General features: G+C 46.3%; 1 protein-coding gene across 2 annotated transcripts; it reads right to left on the bottom strand.

The window, feature by feature from the left end:
- Positions 1–4,473: 4,473 nt before the first annotated feature.
- On the bottom strand, positions 4,474–5,868 carry STBD1 (starch binding domain 1). Of its 2 annotated transcripts, none has more exons than XM_088531556.1 (2): positions 5,599–5,868; positions 4,474–5,472 (listed from the first exon to the last, which is right to left on the bottom strand). In XM_088531556.1, exons 1-2 carry the CDS (start codon positions 5,866–5,868, stop codon positions 4,669–4,671), a joined length of 1,074 nt encoding a protein of 357 aa, XP_088387682.1. In that variant the 3' UTR covers positions 4,474–4,668. The 2 variants fall into 2 exon arrangements, with proteins under 2 accessions (XP_088387682.1, XP_088387681.1); XM_088531555.1 differs by having other exon boundaries at positions 4,474–5,477; positions 5,592–5,868.
- Between the last annotated feature and the right edge of the window lie 14,926 nt (positions 5,869–20,794).

Here is a 20,794-nt window from a genome sequence, read left to right on the forward strand (position 1 = left end):
ACCCAGGCAACTATAGGCCAGTGAGCCTCACCTCCGTCCCCGGAAAAGTGATGGAACGGCTCATACTGGCCGTTGTCTCCAAGCACATGGAGGACAAGAAGGTGCTCAAGAGTAGTCAGCATGGATTCACCAAGGGGAAATCTTGCCTGACTAACCTGATAGCCTTCTATGATGAAATGACCTGCTGGATAGACGAGGGGAGAGCAGTGGATGTCGTCTATCTCGACTTCACCAAGGCTTTTGACACCATCCCTCACAACATCCTCCTGGGCAAGCTCCGGAAGTGTGGGATAGATGAACGGACAGTGAGGTGGATTAGGAACTGGCTGGATGGCAGAGCCCAGAGAGTGGTGATCAGCGGTGCCGAGTCTAGTTGGAGGCCTGTAGCTAGTGGGTCCCCCAGGGGTCAGTCCTTGGTCCAGTCCTGTTCAATTTATTCATCAATGACCTGGGTGAAGGCACAGAGTGCTCCCTCAGCAAGTTTGCTGATGACACGAAACTGGGAGGAGTAGCCGATAACCCCAGAGGGCTGCGCTGCCATCCAGAGGGACCTGGACAGACTGGACAACTGGGCGGTGAAAAACCTCATGCAATTCAACAAGGCCAAGTGCAAGGTTCTGCACCTGGGGAGGAATAACCCCAGACACCAGTACAGGCTGGGGACCGACCTTCTGGAGAGCAGCTCTACGGAGAAAGACCTGGGTGTCGTGGTGGATGATAAGTTGACCATGAGGCAGCAGTGTGCTCTTGTGGCCAAGAAGGCCAATGGGATCCTGGGGTGCATTAAGAAGAGCATCTCCAGCAGGTCGAGGGAGGTGATCCTGCCCCTCTACTCAGGCCTAGTGAGGCCGCATCTGGAGTACTGTGTCCAGTTCTGGGCTCCACAGTACAAGAGGGATGTGGAGCTGCTGGAGAGAGTCCAGCGCAGGGCTACAAGGATGATCAGGGGCCTGGAACATCTGCCCTGTGAGGGGAGGCTGAGGGAGCTGGGCCCGTTCAGCCTGGAGAAGAGAAGGCTGAGAAGGGATCTAATCAGTGTATATAAGTACCTCAAGGGAGGGAGTGCAGAGGATGGTGCTGGTCTCTTTTCAGTGGTGGCCTCCAACAGAACTAGAGGAAATGGCCGGAAACTGAAGCACCAAAAGTTCCACAGGAACTTAAGGAAAAATTTCTTAGCAGTGAGGGTGACAGAGCACTGGAACAGGCTGCCCAGAGAGGTTGTGGAGTCTCCTTCTCTGGAGATCTTCCAAACCCGCTTGGACGCAGTCCTGTGCCACGTGCTTTAGGTGACCCTGCGTATGCAGGGGGGTTGGACTAGATGATCTCTAGAGGTCCCTTCGAACCCTAAGCATTCTATGATTCTATGATTCTGTGCCTCTTCCTAGGAATCAGTTGAATTGACATGGTGTTTTTGGTGGGTTTTGCATCATGGTTTTACATAGTAGAGATTTACCAAGGCTTTTGTAAGAAAGAGGTGATGTGGGTGAGAGCTTGTATGGAGTAGGCAGCACAGCAGGCTCAAAAGGTCAATGGCAAGTGCCTTTCCAGCTGTGCTCAAGCATCCAAGTTAGTTTCTAAAGGCCCGGGAGAATGGAAGGGAGCAGGTGGAGGGGTGCAGATAGCCAGGGAGAGAGGAGATCTGCCAAGCAGAAAAGCAGCCTGACATCTGTGTGCTGGAACCCAGCAGAGTTGGGCGCAGGTCTGGGCTCCCTCTCTGCCACCACCAGAAAGGAAAACATGAGCTTGGGAAGGTGAAAAGGCCATGGATTAGCAGGGCCAAGACCAGATTATCTGTGCCCCAGACTTCACAGTGTGACTAGCACTTTGTTTTCCTGTGGTATACAAATACAGGTGTATGGGTGATTGGCGGCCTGTTTAGGCAAATTTTGCCACTGCAGATAGCAACCAACTCCCTAGTGATAAAACTTGTCTCCTGTGTTCGAGTGGATCATGTACAGAGACTCCTAGCAATAAGTTGAACTTCCATTGCATATAAGGGGCTTGCTTTCTGCCAAGGCACCTGCAAAATAAATAAGCAGGAAGTTACGATGCAAGTTTCTGTATCCCACTAACTAATTTCTGCCCAAAGTCCCCCTTCCAGCCCTAGGCTGTCTGCTCAGCTTACCAGCAACTTTACGACTTGGTATTTGTACACCAAAGTGCTTCGCAAATGAGACTGGATTACATTAAAAATAGACGAGTTGGCAACAGCTAACAGCAGATTGCAACCAAAGACCTACAATCTAAGTCAGTGTCTCTCTGTCTCTTTGCCAAGCTGAATGAGGCAGTGTGTCATTTGCTTTCAGAAATCCCAAGCTGCTGCCTGCAAGGCTGCTATATCTTCATAGGAATGTCAACAGTGACTTCCCACATATAGCTCCCACCCGCGCTCAAAGTCAGAGCACTGTCCTAGACAAGTTGTCAGCCTTTGCTAGTATGACAGGCTTTATATAAGAAAGCAAGTTTATACCTGCTTAACTCCACCTTAAGGCTGAGCGATTGTACCGTTCAGCAAGAAGTTACCTCCATAAACGCAGAGAAAATTCTCATTAACTATTTCTTTGATATTGAAATCCTGATTTGTTTCATTCACCATACAAATGACACTTCATTTACATATCATGGGCCCTGCTAGCCAGGACTAATGTGAACGCCATAGTGTTTTAGAAGTGCAGTACAGTCTGTGTATAAATTTTCTTGGTCATTCAGTAAGATGATTCAACCATGAAGACTATATGCTCTGTCTGTGAGATCAAAGTGCAGGGTGTTTAATTTTAAAAAAGTGTCCTCACTTATAATTTGAAACTCTTCAGAGTTAGCCTGAAACGTGTTCATGATTGCATTAGAGGATCTATTCTAGTATAGGTTAAGTGGCTTTCTAGTGACCATCTTAATCTAATAACAGAGTTAATCTTCTCAGACAGGCCTCCTGTGCGTGTATAATTCTGCTCAAATGGTAAAGGCAATTCAACAAGTGTTTTTTAAGTTCCCAGTGCCTTACTATTTGAAAAAAATAGCAGCAATGGGCAAAAAGAACCTGGGGCATTCTGAAATCACATACTTAGCTTCAGTTTGAGTAGTTCTTAAAATCCCATTTCAACTGTACCCCTTGAGTATATAATTTACTGGTAGAAAAGGCAAGTACAAAAATGTAATTACAAAATGAGGCCAGTAGTTGCAATAAGATTCTGCTTATTCTGTTAAAGCTACGAGTTTGACTGAAACCCACACACGTTTTGTGTATCCAGTCATTGACAGACCTTAGTGTGTTCTGTTTGTACACAGAATGCAAGCGGCAGGAGTATTTGTTACACCACAGCAGTAGTTCCTCTGTTGCAGGAAGCTTCATGTTAATATTCTCAACCTAGGGTATACCTCTAAGGAAGTGACAGTCCTTTCAAATTGATGCACTAAATATCTAACTGTAGTATTAGTTTTCTCAGAAGAATTTGAGGACTAGTATATATGTGTGCACACATGTGCAAGACCTCTTCCTTCAAGATCCACCAGTTTGCTCCCAAGTTGACAGCACTGCCTTCTCCCTTTTGAGAGTTAAAGAGTTCAGTCTTTGAACTCTTTCCCACCACCCTTTTATGCAATGTTCTCTTGCATATTAAGTCTCTTAAGAAAGAAGATTAGACTTGTCTTAAACCTCCCCTCAAAAAAAGACTCCTGCCCATTTTTAGCTATTCTGTGACCATGCCTACATGAGCAGGCAATGCAGCCCACTCAGAATGGATTTGTATATTGAAACAGCTGGCACTGAAGACCTAGGAACAACATTTCAGGGAGTTCTTGGCAGCAGGTCCTCCCCCTTAAATTGCTAATCTCTACAATTCCCACAACATTGCTGCAATTTCTCAACTTTGTACACACTTGTGCTCTGTTTCAGACAGAATCCCATCCCTTAGCCATCACTGCTGTCCAGGTTTTTTCTAAAGCCTAGACCCTCCCTGACCAAGTAATTTATTAAGCTCATCAGACAGTAGCTTCTGACCTTTGCTCTCTGCTTAGTGGGATGATCTAACCTAAAAGAGACCTATCTGCCAAGCCTTCACTTGGGCTGAGGTAGGTCCTGAGAGCAGGGAGTAGCAAATCAAGTACTGAAGAGTTCAACCCTTCATTACTCCAGTGGGGAAGCCACTTCTGGGGAGCTTTTTGTACTGAAAGTACAGGTCAGTTATATCCAACTTGAATTAAGAGTCAGTTCACAGGCAAAGTTACAAAGGACTGTCGGTCTGAAATCTTTATTGCTTCTTTATACATTACATAAGTTAAAACACTTAAGTTCCTGTTACAGTGTAGGCAGCCACACTTTCTAGGATACTTTTAAAGCCCTAAGCAGTTTGTACAACAATTTATCCCACAGCCCCACTCTAAGCAACACAAACTAAAGTCCAGGGTCCAGATTATCCTGACAGGCAGCTGCTTGAAACTCTGCTCTTGCCTTTGCACATCTTCAGAAGGCTTTGAGGTTGACTTGTCAGCTTGCTAAGTTATCTCCTAAAGACAACAAGATCTGCTGCTTGTTCAGTTTAGCCAGGTTTGACAAAAGACATATAGAGCTCTGCAATTGAGATTATCTCCTACTGAAGGAAGGTTGGGTTTCAGGGCTCTGCGATTCATCTAAGCAGGTTTGCCATGAAATAAGCAACTTCCAAGGTCTAATTAATGATACCCCCACCATTGGTGGGCCATCTGATCTTCATGTGCAGTCACTAGGGTTCTGTTGCTGCATTCCTCCCAACGTCTGACCTTGCCGTTCTCCACTAAGATAAATTTCCACTCTACTCTGGTGTCCACTGGCAATGTAATGGATTCGGACCAGAAGCCATCCTTGTCATACTTGAGTGGTACGTAGCTGTGCCACTGGCCGAGACACTCATGGTCACCCGTAACGCCAATGAGCTGAGCATCCGAGTGTGTGATATAGTGCACACGGAAAGTCACGTGGATATTTTGGAGCATGGGGGGCACGGCTGCAACCCTCTTAGCTTTCAAGTCCCCATCAGGGCAGTCTCCTTGTTCCCATTCCTTGCAATCACAGTCTTCGGCGCTGCTGCTCTTAGCAGCCTCCCCCCAGGCCTGGTGCTCAGAAACAACCTCCCACTCTTCGTGGTCCAAGTCCCGACTCTCCGCTGGCCGACCCAGCTGCTCTTCAGCCGTGTCCTTATGCGCTTCACCAGGGGCTTCTGCCAAGCCCATCATACACCAGCCATCGCTTGCCTGTCCCTTCAGGGGCCGTGGCTCCCCCGCACAGCCCCCGGGCACCTCCTTGGGATGCTCCCGGGAGTCGGTCGCACTGGCGACAGGCTGCTTGGCCAGCAGCAGCTCCGTCTCCGCAGGCTCGCGAGCTTCTCCATCGCTTTGGACGTGGTTAAGCTCCGTCCTCGCTGCAGCCGCCACATCCTCTCCTGGCTTCTCGGCAGCCGCCTTGGCTTCCCGCAGGCCGTGCTCGCCGCTGGCCGGGAGCTCGGCTAGGCACAAGACTCGGTTAAAACTCGGTAAAGCCAAGCTCAGCACCGCCCCGCGGGCAGCGCACCCGCGCGGCGCCGGGGAGCCCCCCTCCCCGCTCGCCCCGGCCCCGCTACCTGTGGCCGCTTCGCCGCGCGGCGGCGGGGTCCCGGCGCGCGGGACGGCCCGGCGCGGAGCCGCCTCCTCGCCGCTCTGCTCGCCTCGCCCGTCGGCGCCGCCGTACCAGAGCCAGGCGGCGAGCGCGGCCAGCAGCCCCACGAGGAGCGCGGGCCAAAGCCCCGCTCCCAGCCAGCCCCAGCCCCAGCCGGGCAGCGCGCTGGTGGCCGGGGGCAGCCGCGGCTGGGCGGCCGGCGGCGGCTGCCGCAGCACGGGCGGGCCGCGGTCGCGGGCCATGGCCGGGCGCAGGAGTGGGGCGGCGGCGGCGCCGCTTTAAACGCGGTCCCGGCGGCGAGGAGGAGCCGCGAGCCGCCCCCGGCGCGCGCGACCTTTAGGAGCGTTGGGGCAGCCGTTGGCACCGCCCCTCGCGGCCGCGGTGAGGGGGAGCCTCGGGCGCGGGGGAGCAGCCCGGGATCTCCTCCCCCGCTCGTCTCTGTTTTCCTCCTTCCGAGGCTTATTTTAAAAAGAAAGAGGTTTTAAGCGGTTCCCAGTAATTCTGTGCTGTTTCTGTGGCACCCGCGTTTCCCTTCGGTCCCTTCTCTACCTAGGCTGCCTTTGAAGTCCCTCTAAGGAATGCAAACGAGGACTAAAGTGAGCAATAGCAAGTTGGGAGAAAGTTAAAAGGCTTTGTCGTTTCTCATTCTCTCCTTGACTTTTCTGTCGTGTTTTAATTTAATTTAATTTAATTTCCCCTTCTTTCATTATTTTCTTCTGTAGCTAGGCAGTCTGTCTAAGATAGAGGTATTGCCCCTTGCAATTTTTTTTCTTGCAATTTTTAAATCAAGGGTAATGCAAAAGCAAGGAGAGGACACATGAATTCTTCCCTCCCCACCTCCCTTTTTCGCTTTTTTCTTCTTCCCTTTTTTTTTTTCCTTTTCCTTTTTTTTCCTCCCTTTTTTCCCCCCATTTTTTTCCTTTTCTTTTTCACAGAAGGTGCATTTGTGCTTGGTGAGCTTGTAGCTTTAGTAAGGGCAGGAGTATGTGGAGCTTAATTTTAGCAGTACTGGTAGTGCTGTGATTTATATGCTCTAATGCAAGATCTGTGGGTGCCAAGGACGGCTAACTTGCTCGTGCCTTCAATGCTTGTCCTGCTGAGCATTGGGCTGTGCTTCTCTGGTGTCTCTGAGCCTTGAGATAAAGGTGCTGCTACCACCACGCGTGCTAATGCTGGCAATTGGATTTCTTAACATCGTCATGCTCCTCCGTCATTTCTATTATGCCGGGAGGCTTTTTTTGGACTGGCAGGACTGCAGACTCCATTAGTGCGAAATCATATTGACAATTAGTTTAGTATAGCTTCATTTTCCTACCCAGTTCTGCTCCTCTCAAAGTGGTGATGTCTGATTTTAATTCAGAATTCAAGGATTCTGTAGATAATCTTACTCTAAGTAAGTCTTACTCCCGGAATTCAGTAAAAGATGTTATGATTTAGTATTTCAAATTGATAGAATCCTGGAGTGACAAATATTCAAAATATTTAGCAAACTAGTGCAGGTTGGACTATTAACTCTGTTAACAGCAGAGAAATGTTAAGGGGGGGTAGGTCCATTCATTTTTGACCACCGATTTCCTAAGCACGGTTCCTTTATCCGCACCAAGGTGTTGTCTTTATTTAGATCTAAAGACCCCCTGATGAGATCTTGCCAGCCATCTCATTAGAAAAGAGAGTGGCTAAGTGGATATCCAAATAAATCTATTTCCAGTAGGCAAGGTTCTTAATCTTTCAGTGTCATTTAGATCAATGCTATATCAGCTTAACAGGACATGAAATGTCAAGTAAATTTATAGAAGCACAAGTGTGCAGGCTTCAGAGTGGAGTTCCCTCATTGGTGTGGTACAGGTCCATATCTGTGAAGGCACCAAAGCCATATTCTGACAAATAAGATACCTTTCTCCAACAAAGTGCTGAACTTGTGCTTCAGTATAAATACGTGCTTTTGTCAGCATAAGTATGTGCTTTTGTGTTTTGATGTATGAGATGAGTATCTGCAGCTTAGAGTTATTATTTCTAATAAAAAGTTAAATTCAGTGAGTTAACTGTTCCTGGCACAGTAGACTACAATTCTGTAGTTTGCTTAAATACCTTTTTTTAGTCTTCGCAGCAGAAACAATCTCTTGGTCTGTATTTATACAACACTTAGCACAGCTGTGCTTTTCAGTTATAGTCCCTACTGGCTGTTGAGCTTTAGGTAGTAAGTGTGCACTGTAGCTGAATATTCCTAACCACTTCCCTGAAACAGAGCAGGCAGAAATCCATACCTTTCTTACCACAGTGCAAGAGCATCCTTCTGCCAGTTTTGAGAACAGCTCAGTAGGCAGGGTTTGGATCTGTTAATCCCAACATTTCTTTCTTTCAATATGTCTGCTAAAACATCTTAGAAAAGAGGAGAAACAGAACTGACACAGTTTAGAAGTTACATCTTTAAGGAACGGTTTATTTTGAAGACTTAGAAGTTGGAGAGATTAAAGACAGAGTGCATAAAGGAAGCGTGCTCCTTTAATGAGAAATGAGCAAAGGTCTCTTCTGGTTCTTTTTCTCTCTCAAACTCATTGTCTGTTGCTTCAGCCTCCTCTTCATCCATTGTCTGCAGAAGAAACTAAAACAAAATGCGCACAGTAAAAAGTGTGGTTACTAGAAATGAGTTTGAATGGCTCAGCCAAGACAAGTGACAGTGACCTAGGTGCCACCAGAGAAAAGTTTCCCACATAGCTCTGGAGCCCTCCCAAGCAGGGAAGAACAGTTTTATAACCCTTTCCTGACACGCTCATTCTGCTGAGCTCCCAGCCTGCTGCCAGTTGCTGCTAGCTCAAAGTGCCTTCTGTTTTGTGCAGAGTCAGAGGGAAAAGGGAGCTCCTGCTTCTGAGCTGAGGGAAAGGCAGACCCATTCAGAGGCTACGAGCATTTAAGCTGGATTAAACGGAAAGTGTTTCAGCTATGGTTTTAATAATAGTGCCCTGTCCAGGTAGCAGAGAATTTATGCCTTGGGAGTTTAGGCTGTGTATAACTTGCTTTGGATTTTCTTTTCTTAGAACAATATCTCCGTGAATGTGAAGATGGAAATTCCTGGGCCACTGATCACTCACCATGTGTTAGAGAGAGAGAGAGAGATGCTTGACAGAAGAGAAGTGAGGAGAGTGACATCTCAAGAACTACAGGATGCTGAGCACAGAGGTCGCTGTTTCCAATGCAAATGCACGGATCGTCCTAGCTAGTAACTTACCCTGGGCTTCCGATAGCCTTTTCTCTCCAGGAATTCCTTAAATGCATGCATCCCAGGGGACGGGGCAATATCCTAAGAGAATTTCCAAAGCAAATTAATAGAAAGGCTGCAGAATGCATCTTACATTTTTTGTTTGTTTTTTAAAGTGTTCATGGAAACACTTTTCATGGGAACAGTGCAGTAAAGGGACAAGGAGGCGTTTTTTGAGTCTCAAGGATATTAACAATTCTGTTTCTAAATAATGCAAGATTTTAGTTTCTCATCATTTCTGATGTGGCTTTCTTTTGGAAGTTAGTAAGCACTTAAGTGTCATTGCAGCACTGTTTATTCAGCAAATGCAGCTGCAATTGCAGAACCTTATTTTGAAAGGCTGCATGTGACTTTGTAGACTTACCAGCCAACTGGCTAGGGCAAGAGCAGGAGCCTCAAACCTGCCCCCATCTCACATTTCTAAAGCAGAACAGCAGGCTGCATATTTACTTTGGACAATTCTATAAACAACAACTATGCAGCCATGGCTGTTATTAGAAAGCCCTGGCCCAGGTTCATTCTGTCTCTCAAATTAACTTTCTGGGTTTGACTCTGTAAGCTGTGCCACCTAGTGTGGCGACAGGGAATCTCAGGTGTAATTTAAAAGTGTAAGAAATGCCCTCTAGATTCAGTCCATCTACCTGACTGTCCTGGTTCCAACTGTAGCAGCAGGGAATGTTGTTTCAGGAGTGTTTATGAACCTCTCCAGTTTCCACTGTCTGATCCACCAGTGATTTCAATTACTGCATTAAGGATGTTGGAGAGCACTGCTCTTAAACAACCCTTATGTGAATGCAGTGCTTCCCCTGGTTTTATTTTTGTGATGGATCAAATGGTGACATGAACAAGTAGAGAAAAAATCGCTAGTTAAGCAGCCCTGTTACCCCCTTTGGCTCTGCTACTGGGACACCTGGAATTCTACAGACAATTCAGGAAAAAGATTTGCTTGAGGCCATTTGCAGGGAGCTCTTGCTGGGCAAAAAGGCAGCATGGAAGAAATCCCAGTGGGACTTTTAAGCAACCCTAATGAGAAGGGGTAGGACAACAGCTAATAGGTACCGGAGGCAGGTAGCAGGTCTTGATGAACAAGGGCTGCCTGTATTTGCATTTTTCCAGGCCTTATGCTGTGGCTTTTTAGTGTCAAAAGGTAAAAAAATAGCCACTGTAACTGGTAAGGTAAATAGTAGGAGGCCTGTTTCCTGTCAGCATTGCACATGGTGCTCGGTTAAGTTCCTCTACAATGCACTGTGGCACTGTGTAGTTTTTGACTCATCTGAACTGTGTCCATGATTTCACAGTGTTTATGGTACCTTTGTGTTGGATGGTGCCATGACATCCTTAACGCCATCGTCCATTTCTTTTGGATCCATTAAAGGTTCACCCACTTTTTGTTTTTTCCATGTTTTAGGGTCAAGGTACCAGGCTCCATATCTGATCTTATGAAATTTGTGCTGGCATGGTTCCTAAAAAATAATAGAGTGGTAACTTGCTTACCATGTTGCCTAATGATAAAACAGATGCCAAGTACTAATGGTGTATAAGCATACTTTGGTACGTACGCTTTGCAGTAGCAGTATAGTAAAGTGTAAACATGTTCATCACCATTGATTCTTCCAACGTAGAGAATATTACACAAAAGACCCCTGTCTTGCCTATTATTCATCTTGAGTTTTTTTTTTACCCTACCCTTTTGCTAGTGTGTTCTTTCTTCTTTGCATTCCAATGGGTAGACTTGGGGAGATTGCTCTGTAGTAAAAGAGGATGCACAGCAGAGTGGAGGAAGGCAAACAGGGGCTGGAGTTAGAAGGGAGAAGCACAAGTGAATTTGTGCAAACACATGAAGAAGTAAGGTGGTTTGTTTATCTCGTTGTCTCTGATGTGCCCAAAGGCAGAGCTAAAAAGAGATAGGAAAAGAAACAGCAGCAACTCTTAGACAGTAGCTCAGAGGGCTAGTATCTTCCCATAGAAGCCATTTGCCAGGGTGAAAATCTCAAATTCAGACTCAGGACACACTGGGAACTAAGTAACCTTTCTTCTACCATGGGGATTTTCCTCACATTTTCTTGAAGTGGTGACTTGTCACTGTTTTGCATTAAATGCTCATGTAACCGCGTAGCAAAGTATTCATACACCTTGGACATGCCTTATGCTCCTGGAAGAAACAGTAGCCCTGACCATCTATCTCTACCATCCTTTTCCCCCTGCAGTAGTACTGCAAGTATCCTGACTCTCTCCTGTGTGCCTTATTTCCCAGTAGCCAGCAGGTGGCATGTAAGTAGTATTTCTGATAATAAAAGCTCGTTTCTGCTTCTGCTCAGTGAAGGGATGGTTTCTCTCTGTTACTTTTAGAAAATTTTGAATAGCAGCGTTTATCATGCCTTTTGACCCAGATTTCTGAGCAAGAAGCTCTTTTCTACACTAACACACCGGAAAAGGTAAGGAGAGCTCAGAAACCAAACAAGGGCGATTAAAACTGGTTGTAATGCTGTCCTCCTAAGTAGCCTTCAGAGTGGCCTACACCAGATTTAGGGCTGCTTTACACTGTTAGTCCTTAAAAGATGGAAGGGAGCCAGTTTCTCATAGCTTAGCGTGGTGGTAGAGAAAAAGTAAGCACCACCAAAGCCTTGTTCACAATTTTCTTGAAGAATAGCGAGCAAAGCTGGACACGGACATTACCCCCAGAGGTCTTACCCTAGCTGAGTAGACCATTATCTCATATTGCTCTCCGGTCTCATGATAGGATGCTTCCTTTATTTGCACAACCAGAATTCTGCTGACACTTAGGATCTACTAAAATCCTCATATTCCTTCCTACTGGTCTCCTGCCTAGCCACTTGTTCCTCATTCTGTATTTGTGCAGCTGCAGTTGAGCATGCAGCAGGATAGTCAGTGTACAGTGCACAAAACAATGTCATACACTCTGGGCAAATTCTGTTCAGTGCTGAGCATCCTCAGCTCAACCCAGAGTTCACTGGAGCTGGGGTACCCAGCAACTTTTAAAGGCTGAATCATAATGAAACTGTTCTAGCAAACAGATCCATGCTGATAGACCCTCAAGATTATCTAAAGTGCCAGTAACATAATGCCTTGACTTCTATCTAGATTCATTTTATTGCCTGGCTGTCAGAGAAAAGCTGCGTAGGAGACATCCAAATACTTATTTTCAAGCAACTTCTAACACAGAAGATGATCTAAGTCCAAAGTCTGAAGAGCACTAAAAAAGCAAATACAAGCTTGAATTTTGTGATAAGAAAGAACATGTATGCGTATGTTTGTAGCTGTTCAGATAATCTTCCAAGCTGGAGACAGAAAACAGTTGAGAATACCAGAAACATCTTTAACTGCTGGGAAAAATGAGCTCCTGGGAAGATATCAACAGGGAGCTAGTGTAGAGTGCGCTATCATTTCACATGCTCCTACTGCGTGCTACCCATGTCAGCAAGCTCTACAGGGCACAGGTTTTTATTTATCTGAAGCAGCCTGTGTGTGTTCTCACAGCCTAGCTCAGATGTTCTATTTACTGTGAAATGGAGCTGTTCATCAGAATTGAAGGAGGCTTTAGAGCTGTATCACCAATGACTTCACCTGGCTTGTTGCAGTACCCTCTCCACACCGGTTTAAATATTCCTTTGGATTTATAAGGTGCCAGGCGTAATTTCATCTGCTCTGCTGATGAAGGATTTTGCAGTGGAATGTCTGATATTTTTCTAAATGAACCAAACAAATCTCCAAGTGAGCTTTCCTTCCTTTGACAAGCATTATCTCACCCCCTAGCCTACCTCTAGACTCTTTTATGTTTCTTCATATCTTGCTGAGTGCAAGTTCTTTGTTCTTGGGAATCTTAACCTGCAGGAGATCACTTACGTCAAACCCCCATAAAATTTCTGAATGTTTCTGCCCTTTTTTGAAGATAATGCTTTCCTGAAAGCTTAGAAGCCCCTTGATTGTTTTATAAATTGTGCATTTACATTCTGACTGAAGCTGCCAGTTCCCTGACTTTGCCTTTTCTTTCTGAATAGCTTTGCCCCCTTACCTCGTGAGGACTCTTCATAACTGTCCCAGGAAATGAGCCTCCCAGACATTCTCTAAGCTGTGCAGGTATAGCATTTATCTCCCTAACTTTGACATTCGTGGTATCAGACCTGGTATTATCATTGATGTAATATATTTCCTCTCCCTGAAATAAGAAGCCAAGGTTATAAATAAGACAGCAACAGGAAAGTTCCATGTCTCCCAAAAGGTGTTTTGTGCTGACAGGAAATCTTCATGCCCTATTCTGAAACCATTCCCGTAAATTCTTCTTTCTTGGGTGTAGTGTTTGAGGGAGGGTGTCTATGTAGTCATTTAATCATGTGCTGCTTTGGCCTAACAGCAGGAGAAAGCATAAAGCCCTTTCCCACACATTTGTGTTGGAGAATAAAGCAAGATGAGGGCCATCAGTCCCTGCCTAGCAAGACAGCACATGAGGCAGTGACTCCGGCGTGAGACTCTGGTCACACACCAGAACGGAGGATGTGATTTGATTGCTTCGAGTACCCCTCCCTGCATTACCCTGGCTGAGGAGACAAGGGTTACAACTGACCTATACGTGGCACTGCAGGCTCCATAGTGTGGCTGTGTTCAGAGATGGGCTTTCCCAGGAGCACAGCCCAGTCCACACCTGGGCCTGCTCCCTGCATGGCCACGGGCCAGAATTTTGGAGGAAACCAGGTGAACTGGGGAGGTCACATCTCTGTCGTGTTCTCCAGCGTGGCCACAAAAGATGATGACCATGGAGCCCCAAGTGCAGGTGTAGGTACAACACGTTACACATCTGCTTTCACAGAGTCTGCACTGCCATGGAGCATGCCAGTGGAGCATCCTTCACCCTTGTAAGGCTGTAGTGGTGCTTGCATGGAATACAACACACAGGGCAGGAAAATCAGTGCCAATTTTAAATTGTACCCTTTGTTAGTACAACTTGATAAAACCAGACTGCTGTGCATCGCTGAAACTGCATGCAGTCAAACTGCCAAAGCAAACACAGCAAGTACCTCTGTCTGTCCCCTCCTCCAGGCAGGCAGATACTGAGGTAAACAGGTAGATTGCCAGCATTACAGAATGAATTGACTTGTGATTTACTTCACAGTTTGTCATTCTCTGTGTGAAAAGCTCCAATGAAATCAGAAGAGCCAGAGTCAGAGGCTTTTATATACCAGGCTTTTCATCAGCTTCTGTGAGCTTTAGGCCCTCAACTCCTCCAACAGGTGTAATTTTTAATCCAAATTATTTTAGGAGGCATTAATATGGCATTTCATTAAAAATTTTTATAAGAAACAGTGTATGACAACCAGTGGAGAGAAAGTAGGGTAAAAAGACAAATTTGGCTTGTTCCAGTAACTATTGGTGGCAGCTGAGGTCAGTGCAGTTGCAGTCAGGCTAGGCAAGAGTCATAGGACTGGAATATTTTGGCTAGAGATGGGCTAGAGCTTTCCATGGGCAAAAGGTCAGAAACAACAGTCTGTGTAGCTATACTTTTTACAGTATTTAGGTCAAGTAGGATGATCGTATTGCGTTAGCTTACACAAAGTTATTTTATACTCAAATAGTAGAATTAAGGATGAGTTTGGCATGCTGATTGCATTCTTGGGCCCAGTGTTCATGAAGAAATTCCCAAATACAGATACCGAAACCTTTCTTCAAAATTAGCTGCCGAGCTTAGGGCAGTTAGGTCGTCTTTCTGCCCTAATACATAATTTCCTTATTAATATTTTCTGAAATTATCTGTGCTCCTGATTCTGTGCGTCTGTTTTTCTTCTGTTACATTATATGTCCATGTCCAATTGTTTCTATGCATTTTCTACGTATCATCACTGCATGTGAATTTGGCATATTGTTTTAATATTGCATTATTCCCTATACTGTATGGCTTGTGATTTGCCCAGTCAAATTCTTGTTATGTGCTTTTCCTCTTTGGGAAAAGGTCCCTGTATTCCCAGCTAATGTTTGGGGATTAGCCCAGTCTTGTGGGGCTGCAGCTGCAGCCTGGGCTGCTGCAGCTGCTCACAGCCGTGAGTGTGCAGGGCGCTTTCAGAGCTACATTCAGGAACACTAGGCTGAAGAAAGTAGTGTAAGATCCTGCCACCAGCTTTCGGTGAGAAGGTCCTTGCTTACCAGAGATGCATCCCAGACACAAAATTCAGTGGCTGCTGGATTTCTGTTTATAGTCACAGGAGGAATGTAGCTCAGGCCGGGCATCTTTTCTCTTTTTGCTATCTTTGCTTTGGGATGTGATGTATATAAGTGTTTTCTTCCAGACTCCTTGCTGCAAAGAGGTATGACATGATTACTCATGATCTCTGTGTGCTTCTTGACAGCATAGAGGAGATCACAAGGTTTCAGTCAGTCCAGTGTGAATAGCAGTAGCTATATGTCTCTCTCCGGCTTATCCATGGGGAAAATGAGAAAAGTTTCTGGAACTGGTGGAGCTTCGGGCAGCTCTGTGACCACCAGAGATGCATGTTTAGGCTTACAGATTTCAGCCACAGCCAAGGGAATCAGTCCCCTTCGAATGCCATGGCTGTGGCTCAGGCCCATCATAGCCTCTTCGGTATGTCTGATAGGAGGAATTACGTAGGGTATCCAGAATATGCCATATCTACTGAGCAGCTTAAGACAAAGGAGAGTAATCAGGAAATATAGTGTGGCAGGATGTGGAATGCATCTGATATATGCATATGACCCACAGATATACCCCTTTTTCTCTTTCTCCCTCTTGCATTTTGGAAAAGAGGCTGGACTGAGCCCAGTCCTCCATTCAGAAGAGGTCAGCTTGCCACGTCCCATACTCACCATGCTGATGAGCCAGGCATTGCTTCCATTTGTTTTTTGTCCTTGGAATAATGCCGTATTCTCTGAGGAGGGAGGATGTCCTCTCTATCACCAGTCTCTGCAGTCTTGAAGCTCTTTTGTATGTCAGCTTCCAAGATATTTATCATCTCTAGAAGGAGCTGAGGGCCAAACAAGAGAGGGTTCAGAAAGGCAGGCTCAGCTATTCCACCCTCCACAGAGTTGGAGGGGGACCTCCCAGTAGAATGAGGAACACAGTAAGGGGAGAGGCTGGAGGGAAGAACGTTCTCCTCTTGGGAAAGGTGGTGTGTAAAGATGTGAGATGAGATTGTGGTGCGTATGAGCGCTCCTGAGCTACAGATGTGATGCAGGACGCTACGCCTTTATGTTATGTTTTAAAAAGGGCATATTATTAGTATTCCTGGAACATTCAGGGATATTGTGAGACATTTCCAAGGCTAAAGGCCCTTCCCTCCAGTGTCATATAGTTCAATAACATGTGATTGATATGCCCGTGTGAGCAAAATGTCTGACAAACCTGTCACCTTCTCAGAGCCGCCACTACAATAATATCAGAGATGTAATGTTAAATGGCCATTCAGACTTTATTGACTTGCTATTTATATGGGGAGGAGGGAAAGGTATTTTAGTTTTTATATAAATGCAAGGGAGATTTCAATCCTGGGCTGCTTGTGCATTTCAAGTGCTGAAAGAACTCCCATTTCAGTGAGGAATATCAGCAACCAGGTGGTCTGTACCTGTGGAAGCCTGCTGTCGTTCAAATAAGAGTAAAACGACTGGCTCCGGTCGTGGTCCCGCTCCTCTCTGAAGTCCTTGTGGGCTTCCTGCTGTGGCATGAGGTGGTGGCTGCGGGTAGCCGATGTCTTCCCTGTCTTCTGGTGGGATCTGCGGGGCAGCACGATGGGGGAAAGCCCCCTCGTGCCCCGGATGACCATGTTGCCGCAGGGAGGAGGGAAGCCATTGCGGAAATCATCCAGGCCGCTTTTTAAGAACCGCCAGCGCTGGCTGTTAAGGGAGCCCGAGAACCTCTGCTTAGTGCTACCTACTGGAAAGCATCTTGATGACAACATTTCCTTGTACCTGAGTGGAGAAACCACTAGTTAGTACAGAAAATGTGTATAATAAGGAAGTGTGTATTAAGGCTTACCTCGCTTGTATTAAGAAAGCAGGAATAAAAAGCTAACCATGTCTGTGCTACGGCTTGACATTTCAGCTCTACTGTTTGCCCCTTGGAAAGTGGGACATAGCAGTTGAGTTCAGTGCATAGTGTCAAAGCCCAGGACCAAACAGGCAGCAGCACTCGGGTTCCATGGGTTTAGACTGTTAAAGAGGAGTTGGAAGGTGATGTTCATGTTTGAGCCAGGCCAAGAACTAGGTTACAAGCCAGGGGACTGCTTTGACTGCTTTGCCTGCTTGCCCACTAACATTTCACAGGGGAAAACTCTGGTTCAAACCCACTAGCCCTGATGGCTGCCAGCCTGGCTCAGGATGGGGCTGGACTCTGCTGTCTGCCCATGATCTTTAAGTTGGAGCTTCTGGAGGGCAGCACGAATGTGCAAGCGGGACCAGCAGGCTAACGAAAGAGAGCATAGCCCCACATTCCCTCACTGGCCATCCCTGCTCCCTTGGTCCCGCTCACCACACGGCCGTGCTCATCCTGAGGGCTCCCCACCATGAGGCCCTCGCTGTCCGGCATAGAAGGACAGGGCTCAGTGACTCCGGGTCACTAGGAGACGGTGTCCAGGGTGCCTGCGGAACCGGGAGAGACTCTCAGCCAAGGAACTCATTGCCAGGCTTGGGCTGGCTTCTCTGCTCTGTCCTCGGCTTCCCTGCTCTTTCCTGCCCGCCTGCTCATCAAGAGCCTCTTCCTGGCTCATCTGGGCCAGGCCCTTCTCTGCTCTACCACAGTGTGTCCAGCATGGGCATGTGTTTCATTCAGGCTTCAGCACTGGGCATGCAGAGGGCCTGCCCAGCAGCACAGAACTGCTTGCGGTGCTCATCAGCAAAATAAAAAAATTGTTTGGTCCTGGTGCTGCTTCAGAACTATAGGGAAAGCTGTGAAATCAAAGCAGTTCTGCCAGTCTCCTGGAGCTCTAGCTATCTGTCTTATAATGTCTCTGCTCATGCCTAAGGTGTCCTCAGGGAAGAAAGCAGGTGGAGAGTATGATTTAATGCACAATAGTATAAGATCAGGCATTTGAAAGGTTTCATCCTTGTGTTCTTGACTGCTGCGGTCGGCATTGGAGAAAGATCTGCAGTCTAGCAGCTTGATTTAACATAATACGACTTTGGCAGTAGGAAGGAAGTGGCAAGGAAGCTTGCAGATCAGTAGAGCCTGGTACTGAAAGCCAGGCCTCAGCAAACTGGTTATGCTGCCTGGATTTTCCAGACTGTGCCAAATCCCAATCCAGTCCTGCTGCTTCCTCTCCTAGCAAGGCCTCTATTCCGCAGCTTAGTGCCAAGTCACAGCCTATACGTACAGGGCTGCTAGATGTGTTCCCCTGCCCCTCAACATGTTTCCTCCATACTCCACCCTCTGGCACGGGTTCCTTGGCCCCATTTAGTTTGCAAGAGTTCCCCATTTCAGCTCCTGACATTGCTGTGGCAGTGGTTAAGGTCGATGTGCAACTGGGTAAAGAGGAGACAGTGTGGGCAGTTTGGAAAAGAGGAGTGTTAACTGAGGAGAGCACTGGGTGAAAAGAAGAGAAAGGGAAAGGTGGCCTGAAGCAATACCTCTCCTACACAGACCGCCCAGTTTCATGCCTGTGAGTCACAAGTCATTATATGCAGAAGCAGCTGATGAGTCAGGGAAGTAGCAAACCAAACCAGAAGTACTTGATGGGTGTGAGTAGTTCCATGGGCTAATTTCTGTATAACTCAGATTATGAGGAATATAGTTGTGTATGAATAATTTTTAAATGTGCTATGTGATCTATAGGCCAAATATTGTGTGTGCGTGCGGCTTAGGATTTATGAGGGTTGTGATTATTTAGCAGAGAGAGTCAAAGCATCTGAGTTAAGAAGGACCAAATTTCAGAAGAAATAACATTTCTGGTACTATTCTCATTAGAGTTAGTAAGTATTATCTTCCTCAGAATCAAAAACAAGTGCTACAGGTAATTCTTATAACCCCTAAAAAGTCACTGTACCAAATTTGGAAGTCCTTTATAAACATAAGTCCTTCTGATGCACCTTCGCTTCAGGTGCATCCACATGGAGTTAAAATGCTGTTCCACAGACAGCAGTTCTGTTCACAGCCCTTTTCAAGGTCGCTGTTGACCCTGGCAAATTGTAGGGTATTTTTTCCCTATAGTGAACTGCTTCCTTGCCAGCAGTTAATTTGCAGTGTGTGGGAATAACGAATGAACATTTGGGTACAATGATACTTGCTGCCTACCAACTTCCAAGCCTTTCAGAAATTTCTCAACCCTCAGCTGAAATTAGCAGGTTATAATTTTATCATTATCGTTTAATTATGCGTACAGTGCTAGAGACATATATACTATGTGCAAGTTCATTGATGACAAGTGTGCACAGGAGCCCTGCATGAAAGGCAGAAGAGCCTTGTCTCCGAGAACGTTCTCCTTGCCTAGTACTGATACACTGGTTTCCCAAGAGCTTCTTCTCTAAGACTGGGAGTGTACTGGGTGTAGGGCCCAATACACTCTCTCCTAGGCTGTAACATGTCCAGCTAACAGGATTGTTGTGGTGAGCTATCAGAAAACTGCAGCTGTTAATGACAGGCAAGTTACCTGGAGTCTGTTTTTATGTTTTGTTAATGAGCAGGGCAGAGTTGAAAGGACAGCCAGTGGTTAAATTCCAGGCAGCACACAAAACAGAGGGATGTTCCACCTTCATAAATGCACCAGTCCTCATAACTACATGTCATAGAAATTCTATGTTGAATGTAATCACCTCATTTCACCATCAAAGAGGGAAGCCAGCCTGTGTGTGTGTACATATATATATATGTGTGTGTGTGTGTGTATATATATATATCATAGAATGCTTAAGGCTGGAAGGGACCTCTAGAGGTCATCTAGTCCAACCCCCCTGCACACGCAGGGTCACCTAGAGCACGTGGCACAGGACTGCGTCCAAGCGGGTTTGGAAGATCTCCAGAGAAGGAGACTCCACAACCTCTCTGGGCAGCCTGTTCCAGTGCTCTGTCACCCTCACTGTTAAAAAATTTTTCCTGAAGTTCCTGTGGAACTTTTGGTGCTTCAGTTTGTGGCCATTACCTCTAGTTCTGTCAGTGGCCACCACTGAAAAGAGACCAGCACCATCTTCTTCACTCCCTCCCTTGTCAGTCCCTTGAAGTTTATTTCTGAATTTGTTCTGTTGGATATCCCAGGGGAAAATATAGCTAGGGTTCAGAAACATGGAGATGGAAGTAAATAGAGCACCATGGACCCAAAGAGGAAAGGAGACTGAAAACATTATCCAGCGGAAGGACATTTCCTTCTGAACAAGCCATAGTTTTAGATAGGACAGAAACCTGTAGAGTATTTACTAAATTAAATACTTTTCAAGTTATGATTACCTGCTCCCTGTGGAGATGAAGCTACACCTGGCTCTGGAAAGGCTTCTCTTATTTTCTCTGTATGCCTTCGGGGTGCAGGTGCTACAGGGAAGCCATGCAGGGTTTGGATCCTGTTAAACCTGGTGTGAGCAGGTGTGTCAGCAGTGACACACTGTGATGGAGAACTTAAATCCAAAACGGAGAGGAGCACGATCGCTATCTTGGGTGGAGAAGGCAGCGGGTGCAGTGCTGGCTCAGGGCACAGGCCTGTGTCAAAATTACCACGCTGTGAGACAAGCAGAGACGTATCTTTCTGTTCCGAAATCCCAATGTTGTTACAAGGGGAAAAGGCCCTAATTCAGGACAAGGTGCTAATCCCAGGAAATCTTTATGTCCTGTAGGAGAAGACATCTGTTTGTAAAAGCTGTTACCAACTAGTGCCCAACAAGGACAAAATTTCATGGCATAAGGAAGAGTTTATGGCAGCAGAGGGAGAATTCCCATGGAAAAATTCTTCCAGGGAGAGATGTAGTTAAATTAG

The sequence above is a fragment of the Tinamus guttatus genome, unplaced genomic scaffold (genome assembly GCF_059628265.1).
Source record: "Tinamus guttatus ecotype Peru unplaced genomic scaffold, ASM5962826v1 Tinamus_guttatus_pri_ptg000423l, whole genome shotgun sequence".
NCBI classification, from domain to species: domain Eukaryota; kingdom Metazoa; phylum Chordata; class Aves; order Tinamiformes; family Tinamidae; genus Tinamus; species Tinamus guttatus.